At 45.3% G+C, this 17,989-nt stretch overlaps 1 protein-coding gene across 2 annotated transcripts in view; it reads left to right on the top strand.

The window, feature by feature from the left end:
* KLHL36 (kelch like family member 36) overlaps window positions 1-17,989 on the top strand; it is a 20,654-nt gene extending 2,665 nt beyond the window's left edge. Inside the window, exons 1-5 of one of the 2 annotated variants that reach the window (XM_074582804.1) lie at window positions 1,872-2,200; window positions 2,468-2,549; window positions 6,392-7,465; window positions 8,340-8,497; window positions 14,831-17,989. In XM_074582804.1, the coding sequence (XP_074438905.1) occupies window positions 2,490-2,549; window positions 6,392-7,465; window positions 8,340-8,497; window positions 14,831-15,386 (1,848 nt within the window). In that variant the 5' untranslated portion in view covers window positions 1,872-2,200; window positions 2,468-2,489 and the 3' untranslated portion in view covers window positions 15,387-17,989. Of the gene's footprint in view, window positions 1-1,871; window positions 2,201-2,467; window positions 2,550-6,391; window positions 7,466-8,339; window positions 8,498-14,830 lie in introns of those variants that run through there. The other variant, XM_074582803.1, reaches the window with a different exon arrangement.

Here is a 17,989-nt window from a genome sequence, read left to right as displayed (position 1 = left end):
CCAAAGTAGTTAGTCTACTGAGAGAGTCCAGGAATTGCTGGTCTTTATCCTGGGTCCCCATTGTCACAAGGGCTATAGAGGAGACCAAAGCTAGCAAAAAATGCTTCTCATTTTTGGACTAAATAATCAATTAGATTGGTAAAAACCCATCATCATCATCTCTGGTTTCTCTGGGGTGGCTGAAGAAGAGCAGTACAACCAAGGACTTGGGGGTACTGGTGGATGAAAAGCTGGGCACGACCCGGCAACGTGCACTCGCAGCCCAGAAAGCCAACAGTATCCTGGGCTGCATCAAAGGCAGCGTGGCCAGCAGGGTGAGGGAGGGGATTCTGCCCCTCTATCTGCTCTTATGAGACCCCACCTGGAGTACTGCGTCCAGCTCTGGGGGCCTCAGCACAGGAAAGACATGGACCTGTTGGAGCAGGTCCAGAGGAGGGCAATGGAGATGATCAGGGGCTGGAGCACCTCTGCTATGCAGACAGGCTGAGAGAGTTGGGGTTGTTCAGCCTGGAGAAGCGAAGGCTCTGGGGGGACATTGCAGCCTTCCAGTACTTAAAGTACTGAAAAAGGAGTTAAGGGAAAGATGGGAACAAACATTTTAGCAGGGCCTGTTGTGATAGGACAAGGGGTAATGGTTTTAAACTAAAAGAGGGTAGATTTAGACTCAATAGAAGGAAGAAATCTTTTACAATGAAGGTGGTGAAACACTGGAACAGGTTGCCCAGAGAGGTGATAGATGCCCCATCCCTGGAAACATTCAAAGCCAGGTTGGACAAGGCTCTTAGCAAACTGATTGAGCTGAAGATGTCCCTGCTCACTGCAGGGGGCTTGGACTAGATGACCTTTAAAGGTCCCTTCCAACCCAAATTATACTATGATTTTGTGAAGAACAGACACAGCCAGATGGATGCTACTGCCCCAGCGCCAGAGGCGTTACCTGCAGTGGAGCACTGGATGGCAGCTGGGGTAGGTGAAGGTGCTGCCACCCCAGGAAGCCCTGGCACGGTCCACTTGTTTGTATTGCTGCTAATCCACCCTGTGCACATCTTCTTCTGCCAGTGACAACTGCCCTGTCACCGTGTGGGACATGTGTCCAAGCTGGGCTGTCCTCAGTGAGAGCAGATGGAGCTTGGACACATGGAAATCTTGCTGGCTTCTGCTGTCCTGACGACAGCCTCTGGAGGTCTGGCTTAACAAAGGGGTTTTTTACCTGTAGTGTTTTAGTGAAAACCATTGCACCGAAATGGGACTCAGTGGAGTCTGCGTAGAGTCTTTGCTTCTTACTTCATCCCTCAAGGAGATGGCCTGTCAGCCCTGCTCTTCACCAAGATGCTTTTTATTAACTTCTAAGCCTCCTGGGCCCTGATCGATGAGAAAAAGCCCTAGAGCAGCACACGTTGCTCAAGAGGCGCCAGTTGCAGGGCTGGGCATTTTTGAGGTCAGATAGTTTCACGTCCAGGTAAGCAAGATGAGACGGCGACAGGGCTTATCGCTGTCCCTTCATGCACACACACACACACATTGTGCACATTTGTCACCGCTTTACACAACAACACCAAGCGTCCCGCGCTGGCTCTGACACCCCCATGACACAGAGGTAGCGATGGCTGCACGGCCATGGATGCCGGCCGGGCTCTGCGCCCCGGCCCTGCGCTCCTCGCCCTGCCAGCACCACCTTTCCCGGCTGCCGGCAGGGAAAGACCCCCCCGCCAAATCCCTCCTGGAGGTGGAGGCGGGGGGAGTCCCCGCCGCCGCCCCGGCAGCGAGGTGCCCGGCCGCCATTTGCGCGGCGAGCGGCGGCGGCGCGGCCCGGCCCCGCGGCGCCTCCCCCGGCCCCGCCGCCGGTCCCCGCCCCGCCGCGGTCCCTCCCCGCTCCGTCCAGCCGGCGTTGCCCGCGTTCCCCCCGGGGAAGGGACGCAGCGCCCGCGGGAACCCGCCGCGGGGGACGCTGCGGCTGCAGCGGCCGGAGGAGCCGCTTGCCAGGCCCCTTCCCCCGGCCGCCGCTGTCGCCTCCTGGTGTTTGTTGCCGTTTTGCTGGTTTTCCCCCCACCTTTTTTCCGGCTGATGTAGCCCGCGGGGGATGCGCTGGAGCGGAGCCGGGTCTCGCCGGCCCCGGGGGGGGTTCGGGCTCCGAAGCGGGGTCCGGCTGGCGAGGAAAGGGAAGCGATGGTAGCCCCGGCAGCCGTAGCGAGGACTAGCAGTAAGTAAATAACTTATCATCAATAATATACGCGCTGGTCTGATGATAGCACATACCCGACTTGTTGACACAACCAAGCGTTAATAACAGGAGAATTCTTGCCATTTTCATCAAGCAGCGAATTTTTATTTTTAACTCAAACGTTTTCAAGCTGCAGATTAGCGCGTGCAGGTGGTCTCAATCGTGTTGTTTATTCAGCACAATATGGTATTTAGCCCTCCGAAAGCATTGGTATGCTGCTAACATCTTTCTTTGCTTTTGTTCCAGAGGTACTGTGGATCAGCCTGTCATGGAGGGAACCAGGCAAAGCAGGATTTGTCGTCCCCACAAGATAAGTGAATCCTCAAAGGTTTGTACATTTTGTGTTGCCTACCAAAAAAGCAAGTTACAGAAAAAACAAGAAGGGGGGGGTTAAAGGTTCTCCTTTGGATGGGCTGGTTTGGAAGAATGTGACTATTCTGAGCTCTTAAAAAGAGGCATGAAAACGGTGGTCTACCTGCTCGAATATTTTTGATAGAAGAAGTTGATTCCTAGTGATTAAAAAAAAAAAAAGCAGCAGCAGCAGCGAATGGGCATCTGCTCATCATGACTCATAACTTAAAAAGGAAACCCACATAATCGCAGCACAGTATTTTCTCTACACCAGAAATTCAGTCATTAAATACGATGTGTTTATTTGGGGAATTTTTTGTACTGATCCATCTCATAAAATCCAAGCTAGTTACAGGAGCAAAGCTGGGACTATTCCTTAGATTTAGTCTTTGTTTTATATAAACTGGGAGCCTTGATTCTGCAAACAGTGGTTATTCCAGTGAACTCGAGACTTTTTCTTAGGTTTTTGAGGTTAATTTTCTTTGTATAGAATCTTTGTCTGCACAAATACATTGATTTTAGTTGTGAATCCATGGAAGTCGATCTTAGGTAGCTCTTTATGCAGGTCGTCATAAGATGTTAATAAGATGTTAATATCAGCTGTAATTATTATGTTCACTTTGTTTCATAGCAGTGAACAGCGAGTACTAGGTTACAGATGCTGCAGAGCAAGTACCTTGTGCTACCAACAACAGCTAGAAGAGAAAAACTTTTCAGTGCCCGTATCTGTCTTCTCAAAGTTGAATGAGACAGATCTCATTTTCTTTTGCATCGCTGATGAACAGTGGTACTGCATTAACAATCTGAAAGAAATTAGATCTTTGAATCTGAAAGAAGTTAAAATACTGCTCTGATACAATTAAGAAAAGATAAATAGGACTAATTTTTAAATGCATCCCTACAAATATATTCTTTCCCTAAGTGCTGATCCTGTCTGCCATTTAAATGGTTTAGTCTGAATGTAATAATAATTCATCGCATTAAAAATTAATTAACTTGACAGCATTGTTTTATTTTCTTGCTTAGACAGCAGCTGTCACTATCTGTTAAATTTAGAATTAGTAGATAATGCTAAAGCTGTTCTACAGAATATAAATAGCTTGAGAAAGATGTTTGTGTTTAGTATAAAATTAGTCTTGGTTTTGAAACGTGCAGCTATCAGCTTCTGTTATTTGCTCGCTGAACGAATGAACTTGCGAAGTGGCTGCAGTATGTTAATGTATTGCGAGTCCGTCCAATGCCATACGTAACGATGTTATGCTTGATTTCTGAAGTAGCGGCAGTTCTACATGGCAACAAGGATTTTGGGAGTACAAGTTGTCAGGCATATTTGCGGTCAGGATTATGCTGCTGACTCGACAGCCAGCTGAGTAAATAGGCATCTCTGGCAAATCTTATATGCGGGTGTAGTCTTGTATGCACTATGGGGGTATTAGAGAATATTAGAGAGAAATGATCAGCCAATTTACAGAGACGAGACGGAGTATGGGTTTGGTTTAATCCAATAACTGTCCCCCATGATTCAGAAGAGGGTGCTGTAAGGTGTTAGTTATTGTCTGCTCATCCACTATCCTTTGTCAGAGTTGCCACAAATGTATGCTTTGTCCTTTGCCGTATTTCCCACCTCCTCCATCCCCTGGTCTTTGTGTGGGCTCCTGTATGATATCAGCATTTCTCAACCTCAGAAAAAAGAAGATTAAAAACTTCACAGTCCTTAAACCCCATGGTTTTTTTCTGTTACAGATCTCTGACAGTTTTATTGTTCAGTGGAAGTTACTTTGTTGTCTATGCCATAGATCCCATTTTAAGCTCAGAGATACGGTGAGGCCATGAGTGTAAGGCAAATTAAAGAGTTTTGGCCCAGAATACTTATAATTATCGAAGCCTCTTCACTTAGATTGGTTTAACTGTACACTTGCATGTACAGAGTTACTCCAACAGAAGGCTTTTTGGCAACTTAGTCTCCATTGTTTAGAAAAGAGTGTAAGCAAAACTAAAAAGAAACCACTGGGATATCACACTAAGAGCAGCACATTTGGTTATTAATTTGGGTCTCGTCTTTGGTGGACTGCCTGTCGCTATACCACCGGCTGCTAAAAGGCAGACGTGGGAGGTGAGGCTCCCAAGGTTGGTATTAGCTCAGGATGATTGGCTGCCATCACGTCTGGACCGTGGTGAGCTGCGTGCGTTACCTCATCCTATAAAAGTACAGTTACCAAATTGTGTACACAGAGTGCATATCTCGAGTGAGGGTTGCAGGCAGGGGAAAAGCCTTGGCTCTAGGAGGTGAACCTTTCCCATCCAGGTAGGTAGAGAGATTGTCTCACCATGATTTAACCAACCCATTAATGGCTTAACCAGACAGCAACGATCATGTGCTTTCTGTTTGGGAAACGAGGAAAGCCACAGATAGTTAGGGTTTCTAGGAGAAGCAACAGTTTGGTGAAGGAAAGGTTGAACGCCTGAGAGGCTTGAAGGAACCTCAGGTCATCTGTGGGACTGTTTTCAATGTAGACGTGGCTGGAAACACCTTTTCAGGGTGTCACTGGTAGGAATGCAGTCTGGGGGTGTAGAACTGGGCAAGACCCAGGGTCCTACAGCAGAAGTCTTCAGAGCTAACTTAGGTACGATACAAAGATGTGTTTCCTTTCCACCTCCTTTCATTTCTCTTACATGTTCTTACAGGCTCTGCAACTCTGCCTGTTCTGGATTTGGTAATTAAAGTTATGTATTTGCATTTAACTTAACCTGGCTTTTATTAAGAGAGATCACAAGGTAACTGACTGTACCATCCAGCATGCCATTCCTCCGGAAGAATGGTCCTAAAAGCGGCATCACTTGACATACTGGGGTGACCAGCCCCTTCAGTACGTGTTCTGCAGGATATTCAAGGGGTAACAAAATATTTCCATTTTGGTTCTTCTTAAGACTGGTAACGCGAGTCTGCGAGAAAGAGGCAAATACTCTTTGCTTCAAAAGCTCTGTGGCACGTACAGAACTGGTGGGAAGAATGTCTGGACCAGAGGGATCCCAGAAGAGCACTTAATGGCCATGTTCTGAGGGCATTTTCCCCTTTCTTTAAAAGAAAAATATTTAGTTGTATTCATTAAAACAAAAGCTACCTCGGCTTCTGGAAGCAAGTAAAAGTCTTATGGGAATAAGTTATCCACATGTGTGGCTTTGCACATGAATAAACAGCTATTATTTTTGAATGCAGTGTGTGTGCCTGGAATAATATGGAGAGAAAGACAGGGATTTTACCCTAACGAGCTCAGAAATGCAGACTTCTGAAAAGATTTAAGGCGGGGGGGTAGCTGTCAAGTAAGCACTAACCCAAACAATACATGGGCTGAATGAAAATCTGTCATCTTGCTGCATGTGTATCTCCCACTACAATATTTAGCGAGCAGCCTAGTTGAGAAGAACTCTGTAAGGAGTCATTTGGGGGACAAGTAAGAAAGCAAGTGTCAGCAAGATGTCTCGAGGACAATGAGTGGAAGAGTTTCAGAAAATTGTGCTTGTAGAAATCATCTGGGAAGAGGTTTAGATGCAGCGTTGTGGAGGAGGCAGAAGTAAATTATAATAAAAAAGGGGAGCAGAAGCAGTAAAACTCTGCATAGTCCTTTCAAAGTGAAGGTGAGGAGCTTGGGCTCACTATGTTGCTTGCCAACTGTTCTAAGTCATAATTTATTATAAATGTACAGCATAAGTAAGCTTTCTCTCTCGTGTAGGACTGCATCTAATGGGAAAACACTTCGTGCACACTGAAATTTATCTTGGTGAAGATAACATCTGCCTGATCCTGTTTGTTTATTCCAGGTGTACAGGTGGGATGACCACTCCAGTCTAGTTCTTCAGAGCCTGAATGAGCAGAGGCATCGAGGCCTCTTCTGTGACATTGTCCTTGTGGTGGATGAACAGAGAGTCCCTGCCCATCGGAACCTCCTCGCTGTTTGCAGTGACTACTTCAACTCGATGTTCACCATTGGCATGCGAGAAGCCCACCAAAAAGAGGTTGAACTTTTTGGAGCCTCTTACATTGGTCTTAAGGCTGTGGTGGATTTCCTTTATGGCAGTGAGCTGTCTTTAGATGGAGGCAATATCGACTATGTGCTCGAAACAGCTCACCTGCTGCAGATCTGGAAGGTGGTCGACTTCTGTTGTGAGTACCTGGAGAATGAAGTCAGCGAGGAGAACTATTTGTACCTGCAGGAGCTAGCCTCAATTTACAACCTGAAGCGCCTTGACTCCTACATTGATTCTTTCATCTTGCAGAACTTCGGCACGCTGTCTTTCACCCCGGACTTCCTGCAGAACATCTCCTTGCAGAAGTTGTGCCAATACCTGGACAGCAGCAACGTGCAGCAGGAGTGTGAGCACGACTTGTTGCAGGCTGCCTTGCAGTGGCTTACCCAGTACCCGGAAAGGGAGAACGAAGCTTACCAGGTTCTGGATAACATTCATTTTCCCTTGATACCTAAAAGTGATCTCCTCCATCGAGTCAAGCCTGCTGTCTGCTCTCTTCTTCCCAAAGAAGCAAACTGTGAGGGGTTCATAGAGGAAGCGGTGAACTACCATAACAACGTCACAGCTCAGCCAGTGCTGCAGAACAAGCGGACAGCCCTGCGGACCTGCGAGGAAAGGCTCCTTTTTGTGGGCGGGGAGGTTTCCGAACGGTGCCTGGAACTGAGTGATGATACCTGCTTCTTGGACATCAGAAAGGGGCACTGGGTAGCAGAAACCCCTCTGCCAGCCAGGCGAAGTCACCACTGTGTCGCAGTCTTGGGAGGCTTCATCTTCATCGCCGGAGGCAGCTTTTCAAGAGACAACGGAGGGGATGCAGCTTCAAATCTCCTATATAGGTATGATCCCCGCTGTAACCAGTGGATAAAGGTGAGACTTAAGCTGTATTATTTCTCTGTTTAAAGTCCTTAATGTTTAAAGTGTTTTCTTATTTTTGGTGGAAAGACAGGGCTTGTTAAAATAGCCAATGTAGCAATGCTTGCAAATGGCAAACTGAGTTATTTAAATTGAAAAAGCAGCTACTTAAATCCTTTGTGGGAATGCTTAAGTTACACACGCGGCAAAAGACTTTGGGGCAGATTTTCAGCTTCACTTGGGAATTGAGCATCTCATCTGTGAACTTCCTGGTCAGCATCCATCTGCAAGTCTCAAGATTACTTTTAGGAATAATGCTAGACTGGACTTACAGACGCGATTGCTTAGTTTGTCTTTCTCAAGCAGTAGCACATCTAAGTAAAGAAAAAAAAACGGTTCTGATGTAAAAAGAAAATGTCTCTGACACTTGCCAAATGTCTATGTGCTAAATGTCTCTTAGAACAAGCTATTCACTTCCAGTCCTCCTGTAAAACCCTGCGGCCAGTGCAGGACCTTTAAAATATTACACTGTTCCCGTATTTTGAACCAATCGTACTGTGTGGTTCAGTTGTGTTTCTGAGTGATTCCAATTTGTGTTTCTTGCAGAGTTTTGGAAGGAGGCCCATGTAACACAAACCTTTACAGAATGACCTGTCTCTTACATGCTTTCTGTTGCCCCCTTTTTTTTTTGAAAAGGCGTGCTACGTAACATGCTACTGCAGAAAAGCTTACATTCATAAGTATCTTATGAATATAATGGATGAAAACCAGTAGCTCTCCTTTTCAAATAAGTGGGAAGGAGGAAATTCTATCTTCAGAAATGAATATACGTTAAGTCAGCTTGCTCACCAGACGTTTGAAGATGTCAGCACGTTATTTTTTTTGACAGGTTGCCTCCATGAGACAACGCCGTGTAGATTTCTACCTGGGAGCTATTACCGACATGCTGGTAGCTGTTGGTGGCAGGAATGAAAATGGGGCACTTTCTTCAGTTGAGACCTACAGTCCTCAGAAGGATTCATGGTCCTATATAGCAGGCTTGCCAAGGTAACCGAGATGTTTGGAAAGTTATCCCGTGTTTGAAGAACAGTAGTAGAGGGAGCTTGTGTGACTTTAGCTGATGAATGTGTATCCGTAGAAGGGAGGCAAGGGGATATATCACCAATATGGTATCAGCAAGGAACAAGCCATATCGGCATTTGGTATTTGAGCAACCATCTCTTCCAGGCAGCGTGCCTCCTGTCAGCTTCGTTGGTTTTAATTTTGGTCCTGAGGTACATCTGAAGGATGGGAGGAAGAGCCCTTGTAATTTCGCTCTGCTATTCTTAAAAGGTTTTTCCTGATGTCACTTGGAATTGAGTCTTTTTGGAGGCACTTTTTAGATCTTGATCAAAGGCTTTTGTAATTTATTTGGCCTTACTTTGTCACCTTGTTGTGATTGTTTTCCTTGCAAGGTGTTTCTCTCTGTTTGGCTGCTCAGGTTGGCTGTTGCAGATAAACCACATTTATCTGTATTGTGAATACAGATAACCCGGGTAAATGTGGCCTCTCTTTCTCTCAGTCTGAGTTAAAACTCAGCTGCTTTACTTTTGAGAGGCTTTCATACTGCAGCTCTTCTTGTAACAGCCAACAGGACACTGCTTCTATCTTGAATCAATGTTTGAGTAGTGACTTCATAAGAATGCTACGATAGCATTTCATTTGCAAACAGCTATTCAGATTTAGTAATGTTTCACATTCATGGAAATTACAGGAGTATTGGCTATACAAATGGTATTTTCATGGTGTCTGAAACCTGCAACTTCAGCAGCAGTGCTTGCTGTCTTAGCGGCATCACGAATAAGAGAGCTGCAATTTGATTTGAGAGTTCAGGGTTTTTTTCCCTTATTCCCTTCGCTGCAGAGCTGCAGAGCCATAGGCAGCCAGTGAAGGCACAGAAGCCTGTTGCCCAATTCTATTTTGGGCAGGTGCTGCAATGCGAGCCTGATCCAGGCTAACAGCTGGGCTCGAGCGCTCTTCAGAAGCAGGATGCTTTTTTCCGGTTTATTTCTGCTCGCATAGACAGATCTAGCAGTTGAGGCTAAACGGCACAATCTTGCCTGGGAAGCTGTGCTTGAATGTCTTCAGTTCCTAAGCCCTTCTGTTAATTGGGGTGACCTGTGAGATACCAGTAACGTCTCACAGGAATCATAGCGCAGCTTTTTTTTTTTTCCTTTTTGCTTATTTTTAATAACATTTTTCAAAGAGCTATAGATGTGACCTGACTGCCTTGTATTTTATTACAAAACCACTCACAGTGGAACAGGTATGGATTTTTTTTTCCCAGCGTATAAGTGGTCCTGGGGAAGCTTGCAGACTGTAAGCTGTCCAAAAAGGGGTGTTTTTTCTGCAAGTTCCTCCTGCTGCTTGTGGGTTGGCTTTGGGAATTTTGCAGCTGCAGCGTTTAAAAGTGGACTTTGATGTGGGGGGTGTTCATTTTTTTTATTTGATTGCGTAGCTGATCCGCTTGGACTAGGCAAAAGTCCCCCTTATGGGATAGACTCCGCTCACATTGACTTAGCTGTTTGCGAAACTGCAGGGTTAGGCTGTAACACGACGACTATTTAAGTTATTGCCGCATCCCAAAGAAATAGTTCTGCCCTCTCTCCTCCTGCCTGCACTGTCCTTGTCCTGTGCTGCTCAGGTGTTTGTGCAGCTGCGTAGTGAACTAGGTAGTTTCACGCTTTTCTGTAGCTGCTCTGTTGCATCTTAATATGTCTTCAGTTAGATCTTAATGGACACTTAGTACCTTCAGGTTTTCTGTCTTTCCAGCCCTCTTTCTCCTGTTTGAGAACTCTTGCGTTGGGCAATATGTTGTTAGCTGGTTTTCTGTGCAGAAGGAATAAAAGACAAAAAAAAACCTCATGCAGGTTGCAAAAGGTAAAAGTTGTCGCAGAGGTGACCAACAGAAGGAGACCTTTCTCAGTGCAGGGACAAGTGAGCGCTGCTTGAGCTCAGAGAGATGTGACTCTGGCAGGTGTGGGTGGCTGCCAGAAGGGATCTGGGCAGTCCTGATGTCCTTCAGATGGATTTGCTGACAGTGGAGGAAGGATGAGAGAGAGTTTTCTGATCTATTCAAGACTAGAAGAAAGCATGCTAGCTGCAGTTCCTTCTGTGTACTACTATCTTCCCTTCAAAATACTCTTGATCTGATCTTTGCTTTCCTCCCCACCACATGCTTTCGTTCCTCAAACTGATTTTAGTTACTCTTTTTAACCAAATAATGTCTTCCCCAGCCCTATTCTAGCAGCAAGTCTCTTCTCCTCATGTAGAGGAAAATCAGAAGCTCCAATCCTCTGCTTCCCGATCGCCTGATCAGGCAACATGTCCCAACAGAGCTGCCTTGTTTCCTGCATTTTCCTGTCTTCTTCCCTCTGAAGAGAACATGTGCAGGATTTTTGTCCTCTTGGGTGCATGGCCGCCAGAAGCAGGCTCCCTGCCCATGGCTCTGGTGGTGTTTCTGACTGCTCTAAGCCAGCTACTGCCTGGAAGATTATTCCCTGGAGCGATAGGCACACGCTGAGCTCATTCTGGGGTGTAGGCTTGCATAGCTCCATTTGAGCTGTGTGGGGTTGGACTCTCAGAGGTTATATTTGTTAAAGCTTCTGCTCTGAACGTGCAGAAAATGGTTGTATCTTTTTTCTTCCCAAGGGTTATAGCTTGCCATGTGTGTGGAGATTTTCAGGGGAAAGGCAACGGTTGCGTCCTTGAATACACGTCTCCTGTCCGCTGCCAAATCTGGTGTCCGTGTTGCTGTACGCAGGCACAGTCACGCTCCTCTAAGGAAGAGCTTTGCAAGCTCTTTTTTATCTCTTCTTTCCCTCGCCCCCTTCCCAGCCCATCATGGTCAAAACAACGCATCATTTTCCCTCACCACTTTCTTGGAAGGAGCTGAGCTGTTTTGACTGAAATAACGCTGTCTTACTGAAGAAGCAAACACATCTTCTTGAGGCAGATGCTTAACGTGGAAGACTTCAGCCAAGCTATCTACAGGGTGGACCTGGTCCAGGTTTGCTATAAGTGAATTTTGCCCGACTCTCATTCGAGTCCTTGGTTGTGGGATACCTTTCCCATTCTTCAGAGAGGTCCTGTATTTTTTTCACCATTTTCCCAGGCTCTTTGGGAGCAGTTGCTGCCATAGTTTCTAGCCCGGAAGGGAACAGCGGTGGCTGACAAGCTTGGCAGAGCAGAAGCTGGTGCAATGTTGAATAGACCATGAAAAAGTCTGCTGCAGACATCAGGGAAATTAACTGAGCGTCCCTAGGTTAAAGTTTGGCAGAACAACTGAAAGCAGTTGTATGAGGAAATGTGTTGGAACAGGTTAACGAATGATGGTATCTGCTCTACCAGTTGCGTCATGAATAATCTCGCAGGGTTGCAACAGGTGGACACCGAGATTCAGAGCAACCACAGCTCGCCTGGACTTTGGTTGGAGTAGGGGATTCCCAAAGCTCTATGGGGTTAGGCCAAGTGTTTTTCTGTTTAAGAAAGTAAATGTTAGATTTTCTAGCATTTACTGAATGGTGTTAGTGTCAGAAACTGTAGTTCTTGCAGCATTGTGCCTAGGTAAGTTATTCAAAATCGGCAGCTAGCTCTAGCAGATGTTCTGGATCGAAACTTCTTTCTCCTTAATGCCTCTTTTTTCTGGCCAGTCTTATAGATAACGCTGCCAAAACGCTTGACGCTTTCTGTTGGAGGGTGTCAACCCAAGCTATTCTGTGATTCTATGTCGGAACCCCCTGTATTGAGGCGTCCTGTTCTGTTGCACATTTAGAAGTGGCCCTGTTTAGACCACAGGGCTTGCAGAAAGGATTCTTAGTGATTGTTTTCAATTTGTGCAGTATATTTCGTGCAGTTTTCTATTCATGTGAAGCCCGGTATGCGCAATTTTGGATGAGCTTTTCAGAAGTCAGGCAAAAAGTGCAACACCTCCAGCGTATTTCAACGGGTAATCTCCCTATATTGGAAAATAACGAATTGATGGTCGATTTGATGCTTCAAATATGATTGCCTCTTTCAAATTACTCTTGCAGCTATTGCTGTTCACTAGACATACCCGTTGACTGAGGCAAAAAGAAAGAAAACCATCAGTGTTCTTTCTGTGGCTGTCTGTGCTAGGCTGCTTGCGTGTGCTTGAGACAAAAAGTCTGTTGCTTGCTTACTTGTAGAGAATTCCACTTTTCGGTTAGTGTAGGAAAACGTTTAAACACAGCCTCTGCAGTGGAGCGCACTGCACGTCCGGCAAGTAGCTTGCTGGTTACATGTGGGTTTAAAATCAATTGCAGTTTGAGAAAGCAAACGAATTCAAGTTGTCCATCTTACTTCCCAGATAAGTAGTCCGCTTCTTAAGACCCATTCCTGTGTATATAGAGAAGCAAAGACTCTAGTAACCAGACCGGGTGCCGCTGGAGACGTATGCTCCCAGTTCTTGTCTGTAAGAGACCACAAAGCAAGGTAGAGCAGCGTTTGTGTACGCTCCGCCTGCCATAGCGTTTCTGGCAGGTGCGAAAGCCGGAGCGCGGGTGCTCAGGGTATTTCCTGTCAAACAGAAGCACCAAGCAAGAGTTAGGTGCTTCCATGGTTAGGCAGATTGTGAGCTGTGGATTTTTTGAGTTGCCCTTTTGGGTATAGTCTCATAACTACGCTTTAGGTGCCTGTCTTTTTTTCTTTCTTTCTTTTTTCTGAGTGGCTAAGAAGCAGTACAGTACTGAAGTCATCTCTTCAAGGTCTCCAGGGATGGTGCTCCAGCCCCGATAGTTGCAAGGTCTGTTTTGGCCACGCGGCATTCGTAGGCCAAGCGTGTCAAGGATTTCTCTGTTTCTTGGAGCTGGAGCCTATTAAAATATCTGATTCAGACACTGGTCAGGGATCAGAAGCTTCGGAAGGCATCTAGAATAACAAACATCTTTTAGCTTTTCTCAGAAGTATTGTGCTTTCAGGGTAAATGTGGGTTTTCTTTTCTATTCCACCTTTTCCCTTGGCACAAAAGCGCTTGGCACTTAGGTGTGTGGAAGAAGTTATGATACCGTTTGCGTAGCTGAGACAAACTATTACCATGTGAAATAAAAACAGCTCAAGGTTCTATCCACATTGAGTTTCGAGCGTGTTCAGGCATGGTTCAAAAGCATTCCAGGCTAAAGTAATGTTAACGTAGGTTTGTCTGCCATAGAGGTTGGAGCTGTCTTGAGTCCTTGACTACAAAGGATGGTAGCAGAGGCTCGTGAGGGCAGCATGATGATTTTACTATACTGCTCTGCAGCCCAATGGCTATTAAATTGTTTGGGCTCTTTGTAGCAGTGTGTGAGCCAGTTTGCTGTGGCTGGTGTTGCAGCTACACCTTCTGATGCCCCCCGTGCCCAAGAACAGGCAAAAAAAAGCATGTGCAGGAAGGGCATGTGTTCAAAGAAGCCAAGGCTGTCCCTCACCTTAGCATCCCACTTCTAAGAGCCCAAAAGAGTTTGGTCAGGAATATCGTAGTGTGAAGTTAAGAACGGCCTCAAGAATTAGGTTTGTAGTGGCTTTTTTGTAGCTGATCAAAGGGGTTCTCTCTGCCCTGTGGAAAGAGCATGCATGATGTTGGTTTCTACCATGTCATTTTGTCTTATTTCAAACGTGGACTCTGATCTATTGAGGACGTGGACTCTGATTGACTGAGGTCTGTTGCCTTGTCTTGGGGTGACCAAAGAAGTTATCACCTGTATAGCAGAAGTGGTAGAAGAGGTGGATAGCTCGTGAAAAGGACACTACATGTACCATGACTGCAAATAAACTGGGCTGTGAACACTGGTGGGTAAGAAACGTGATCCGTGATCGTGCAGTGCTGTGGAAGGGGAAGGCAGCAGTAGTTTTCTTGTTGGTTTTTCTTGGTTAATCGCTACTGGTGAGTCTGAGAGGTGTCATGATTATTTCCTCTTTCTGTCATAGAAACCCTTGCTGAGATGTGGATTTTTTCCTCTCTGGCCCTCTCAGACTGATCCAACCCAAGCACTGGAGCAGGAAAATGGGAGTGAAGGCCATGCCAACTAGAGCAGTATGGGTTACTTCTCTTGTATGACACACTGTAGAGGATGCCTTAAAAAGTGATTGTCATACCTTAGCGCTCTGTAGCGACCAGGTATGAAAAGGATGCCTTAAAAAGTGATTGTCGTACCTTAGCACTCTGCAGCGCAGGGTGAGGCCGTATGAATGAGAATAGTTACCGGGTAACTAACAGGATCGGGGATTCTTCTGTCTTTAGTTACTGTTTATATTCTCCTTTAGTAGCAGTCCTTGTTGAATGCTTGTGTATCTTGATAAAATCCATAAGTATTAAGTGGGATCATTTTTGTTTGCCTGTCCTAGGTTTACGTACGGCCATGCTGGAACAGTCTACAAGGAATTTGTGTACATTTCAGGAGGCCATGATTACCAAATTGGCCCCTATAGAAAAAACCTGCTGTGTTACGATTACCGCACGGATGTTTGGGAGGAGAAGAGGCCAATGATCACTGCCCGAGGGTGGCACAGCATGTGCACCTTACAGGACAGTATCTACTCCATTGGTGGCAGCGATGACAACATCGAAACCATGGCTCGCTTTGACATTCTGAGCGTGGAGTCGTACAGCCCTCAGTGTAACCAGTGGACCAGAGTTGCTCCTCTGTTGCAAGCAAACAGTGAGTCAGGGGTGGCAGTTTGGGAAGGCAAAATTTATATCCTTGGAGGCTACAGCTGGGAAGAAACGGTCTTCTCCAAAACGGTCCAGGTTTATGACAAGGAGAAAAATAAGTGGTACAAAGGAACTGACTTACCTAAAGCAATTGCTGGTGTGTCTGCGTGTGTCTGTGCATTGAAACCCAAAACAGAGGACAAAAAGAAAAAGTCGAAAACAAAAAAACATCAAGATCGAGGAAGATGACTACTTCTGGATAACTACCCTTTCATGGTGGACTCCAAAAGAGCTTTGTATTTAATCATTTCTATCTAACCTTGATTCTTCTTTTTCTTTTTAAATGGGGGGGGGGGGGGAGGAGGCATCTTCTGAAGCCTCAGAAAATGTACAGTTGAATGAGGTTTTTGGATTAAGCTCATGTTTAAGGTAAAAACAACAAAAGAAACCAAAAAAACCCTACCCTACTACTATATAAGGGGCGATACGGTAAGAAAGGTTATGCTGCTCTCCTCAGTGTTAAGGCTTAGTCTTTTACTTCTGTGGTTCGTGGCATTTCCACATATATCATATTATATCAACCTTTTTAAAATAAGGTTGAATCTGTGGCTGAGATGATAATGTCAAAGGTGAGGAGGCAGAGCAGTAAGTATCTGGTTTGAAGTTACAGAGCAGTTCAATGGAGTTCAGAAGCAACTGCTAAGAAAAAAACAGATCTTCGATGTTGTTGTAAATCTTGAATCTTTGTAATGTTAAATTTCATTTGCAATACATTCTTGAGTTGTTTGTGTCAGATTTCTGGAAGACATGAGTGTTCAAAGAGAGTATCACTCTTGGTGAATGCAGGTCAGATCGGCTTGAAGAGCAAATAACTCCACCATACTCTCAGATTATGAAGACCTTACCGTGTGGCTAAAAATAGATGGAATTGACTTGGGCTTGGATTAATAGCATTGTTAACTTTGAAATCTGGGAAAGGTGAGGTGACTTTTGCATCCCTTGTTGTGGCGCTTTTCGTATCTAAACACATTTTACTTAGGCTTTAAAACATGCCCCAGAATGAGGGGGGAAAAAAGTCTTCGGAAGAACTTGAAAGGTGATGTGAGGATTTGGATGGAAACTGTACAATTTGCCTTGGGCTTCCAAACAGATGGAACCGTTAGAGCTCACTGCGAGTTTGGGGTTTGCTGAATAGGGTAACAGTGGGGAGAAATGGCAGGAGGATCCTTCAGGTGAACTTGAAGGAGATGTCCCTCCCCAGCCTTACCAGGCTGTAGAAGCTGCGGTCCACTTCATTTAACTCAAGCCTCACATGGTCACAGCTAGTAGCCAGTGTGAGCAGGGGCCCGTGCTGGACTTCTCTGTTGTCAGAAAGGTTATTAACCCAGGATGATTAATTGGGGTTTGCTAATCCTGAAGAACAGCAACTTGTTTTTCACCTGAGCTCACATTTCCCCCGCCCCCCCCCCTTTTTTTTTTTCCAACTTCAAATGTCTTTTCCTAAGAGTAGCCTTTTCTGATGGCTTTGGCAGGGACTCGAAGCCACGGCTCATGAGGTGTGCGGCCGAACACCTTCCCCAGCCAGACAGGTTCGAAAGGAAGAAACCCAAAATACGTGCAGGACTGGGTTTGGGATCCAGACAGTGGGACTGAACTGAAAGTCATCTGTTAGGTCTCTGTGTCACACCATCCTCTGCATACCAAGGGAAGAGATTTCCGACCCAAGTGTTAGTCCACCCTCTACAAACACAGCTGATTCTGCTGCAGATATTAAAATTCCCCGACTGTCTGGCCAGCTCTCAGGCATTCACCCTGGGGCATTGTACAAACGCGCCTCTGATTTGCAAGAAGTCGATCACCAGCAATCTGATACAACCATTTCGGTTATTGTAATAATGCCAGGCCACAGATTAATATTCCTCCTTCCCAAAAGAAGAAATTTTTAGAAAGTTTTTAAAAAACAAAACTTTTATACTTTTTTATAACACATTTTGCTAACTCAGTCTCTTGTTTGCCATATATGATATTATTTACTATAGAAGCTACTGCTCTGTAATTGTGACCCCGTCGTTGCCGTCAGGAACTCGTCATTTGATGGGTCTTTTAGCCTTTGTGTAGCTGGTCAGGATGCGGTGCAGCTGTTAGAGCAGCACTTACATTCTCGGCATTGTCCGGCAGTCAGCTATAACTGTGACTATTGTGCGGCCTCTTCCCCGATAGTCCGGCTCGCCAGACGTGCTAATAAACACGCTTTGTTTTCAGCCAGTGGTGATCTGCTGAGTGGATTTCGAGGGCTTTGGTTTAAAGTTCTGCTGGGGAACTGTCGATTGTTGCTGTTATTTCTTCTTCAATCCTTCTTCCGCATCTCCCCTGTGCACCATAGCCACGTATTTCAGATTTGCCTTTTTTTCCATCTGGTGTACATCCAGTTGATATCCTGCTGCCCTTTCCCGCCCCCCCCGCCCCCGAACTATTTACCTCAATAATTGGAAAACACTAAGAAAACAATTCTGCACTTAACTTCATTCGAAGCTCTTGTAAACTAAAGAACTCTTAGATATATTACAAGAACACATTTGTATTGAAAGAGGTACCTCTGAATAAATTTCTGGAGTGCGAGGAAGTTATAGGTTTCTTCTACAGTGCTAAAAAAAAGGATTTAAGAAAACTAGTTGAAATTAATTTTGTGAAACTCCGTGAGGTTTTTTTGGTGTTCAAAAAAAAAAAAAAAGCCTCAGGAGTTAGAGTTTTATTTGCATTAATGGATTTATTTTAAAGCCTTTGTACACTGCATGAGGTAACGGTTATTCTTTTTTTTATCCTAAAAATAAATTAAAATACAAAAAAAAAAA

This window comes from Larus michahellis, chromosome 4 (assembly GCF_964199755.1).
Source record: "Larus michahellis chromosome 4, bLarMic1.1, whole genome shotgun sequence".
Classification (NCBI taxonomy): Eukaryota; Metazoa; Chordata; class Aves; order Charadriiformes; family Laridae; genus Larus; species Larus michahellis.
Note: the sequence above shows the minus strand (reverse complement) of the source record. Positions and strands in the feature narration are given on the sequence as shown.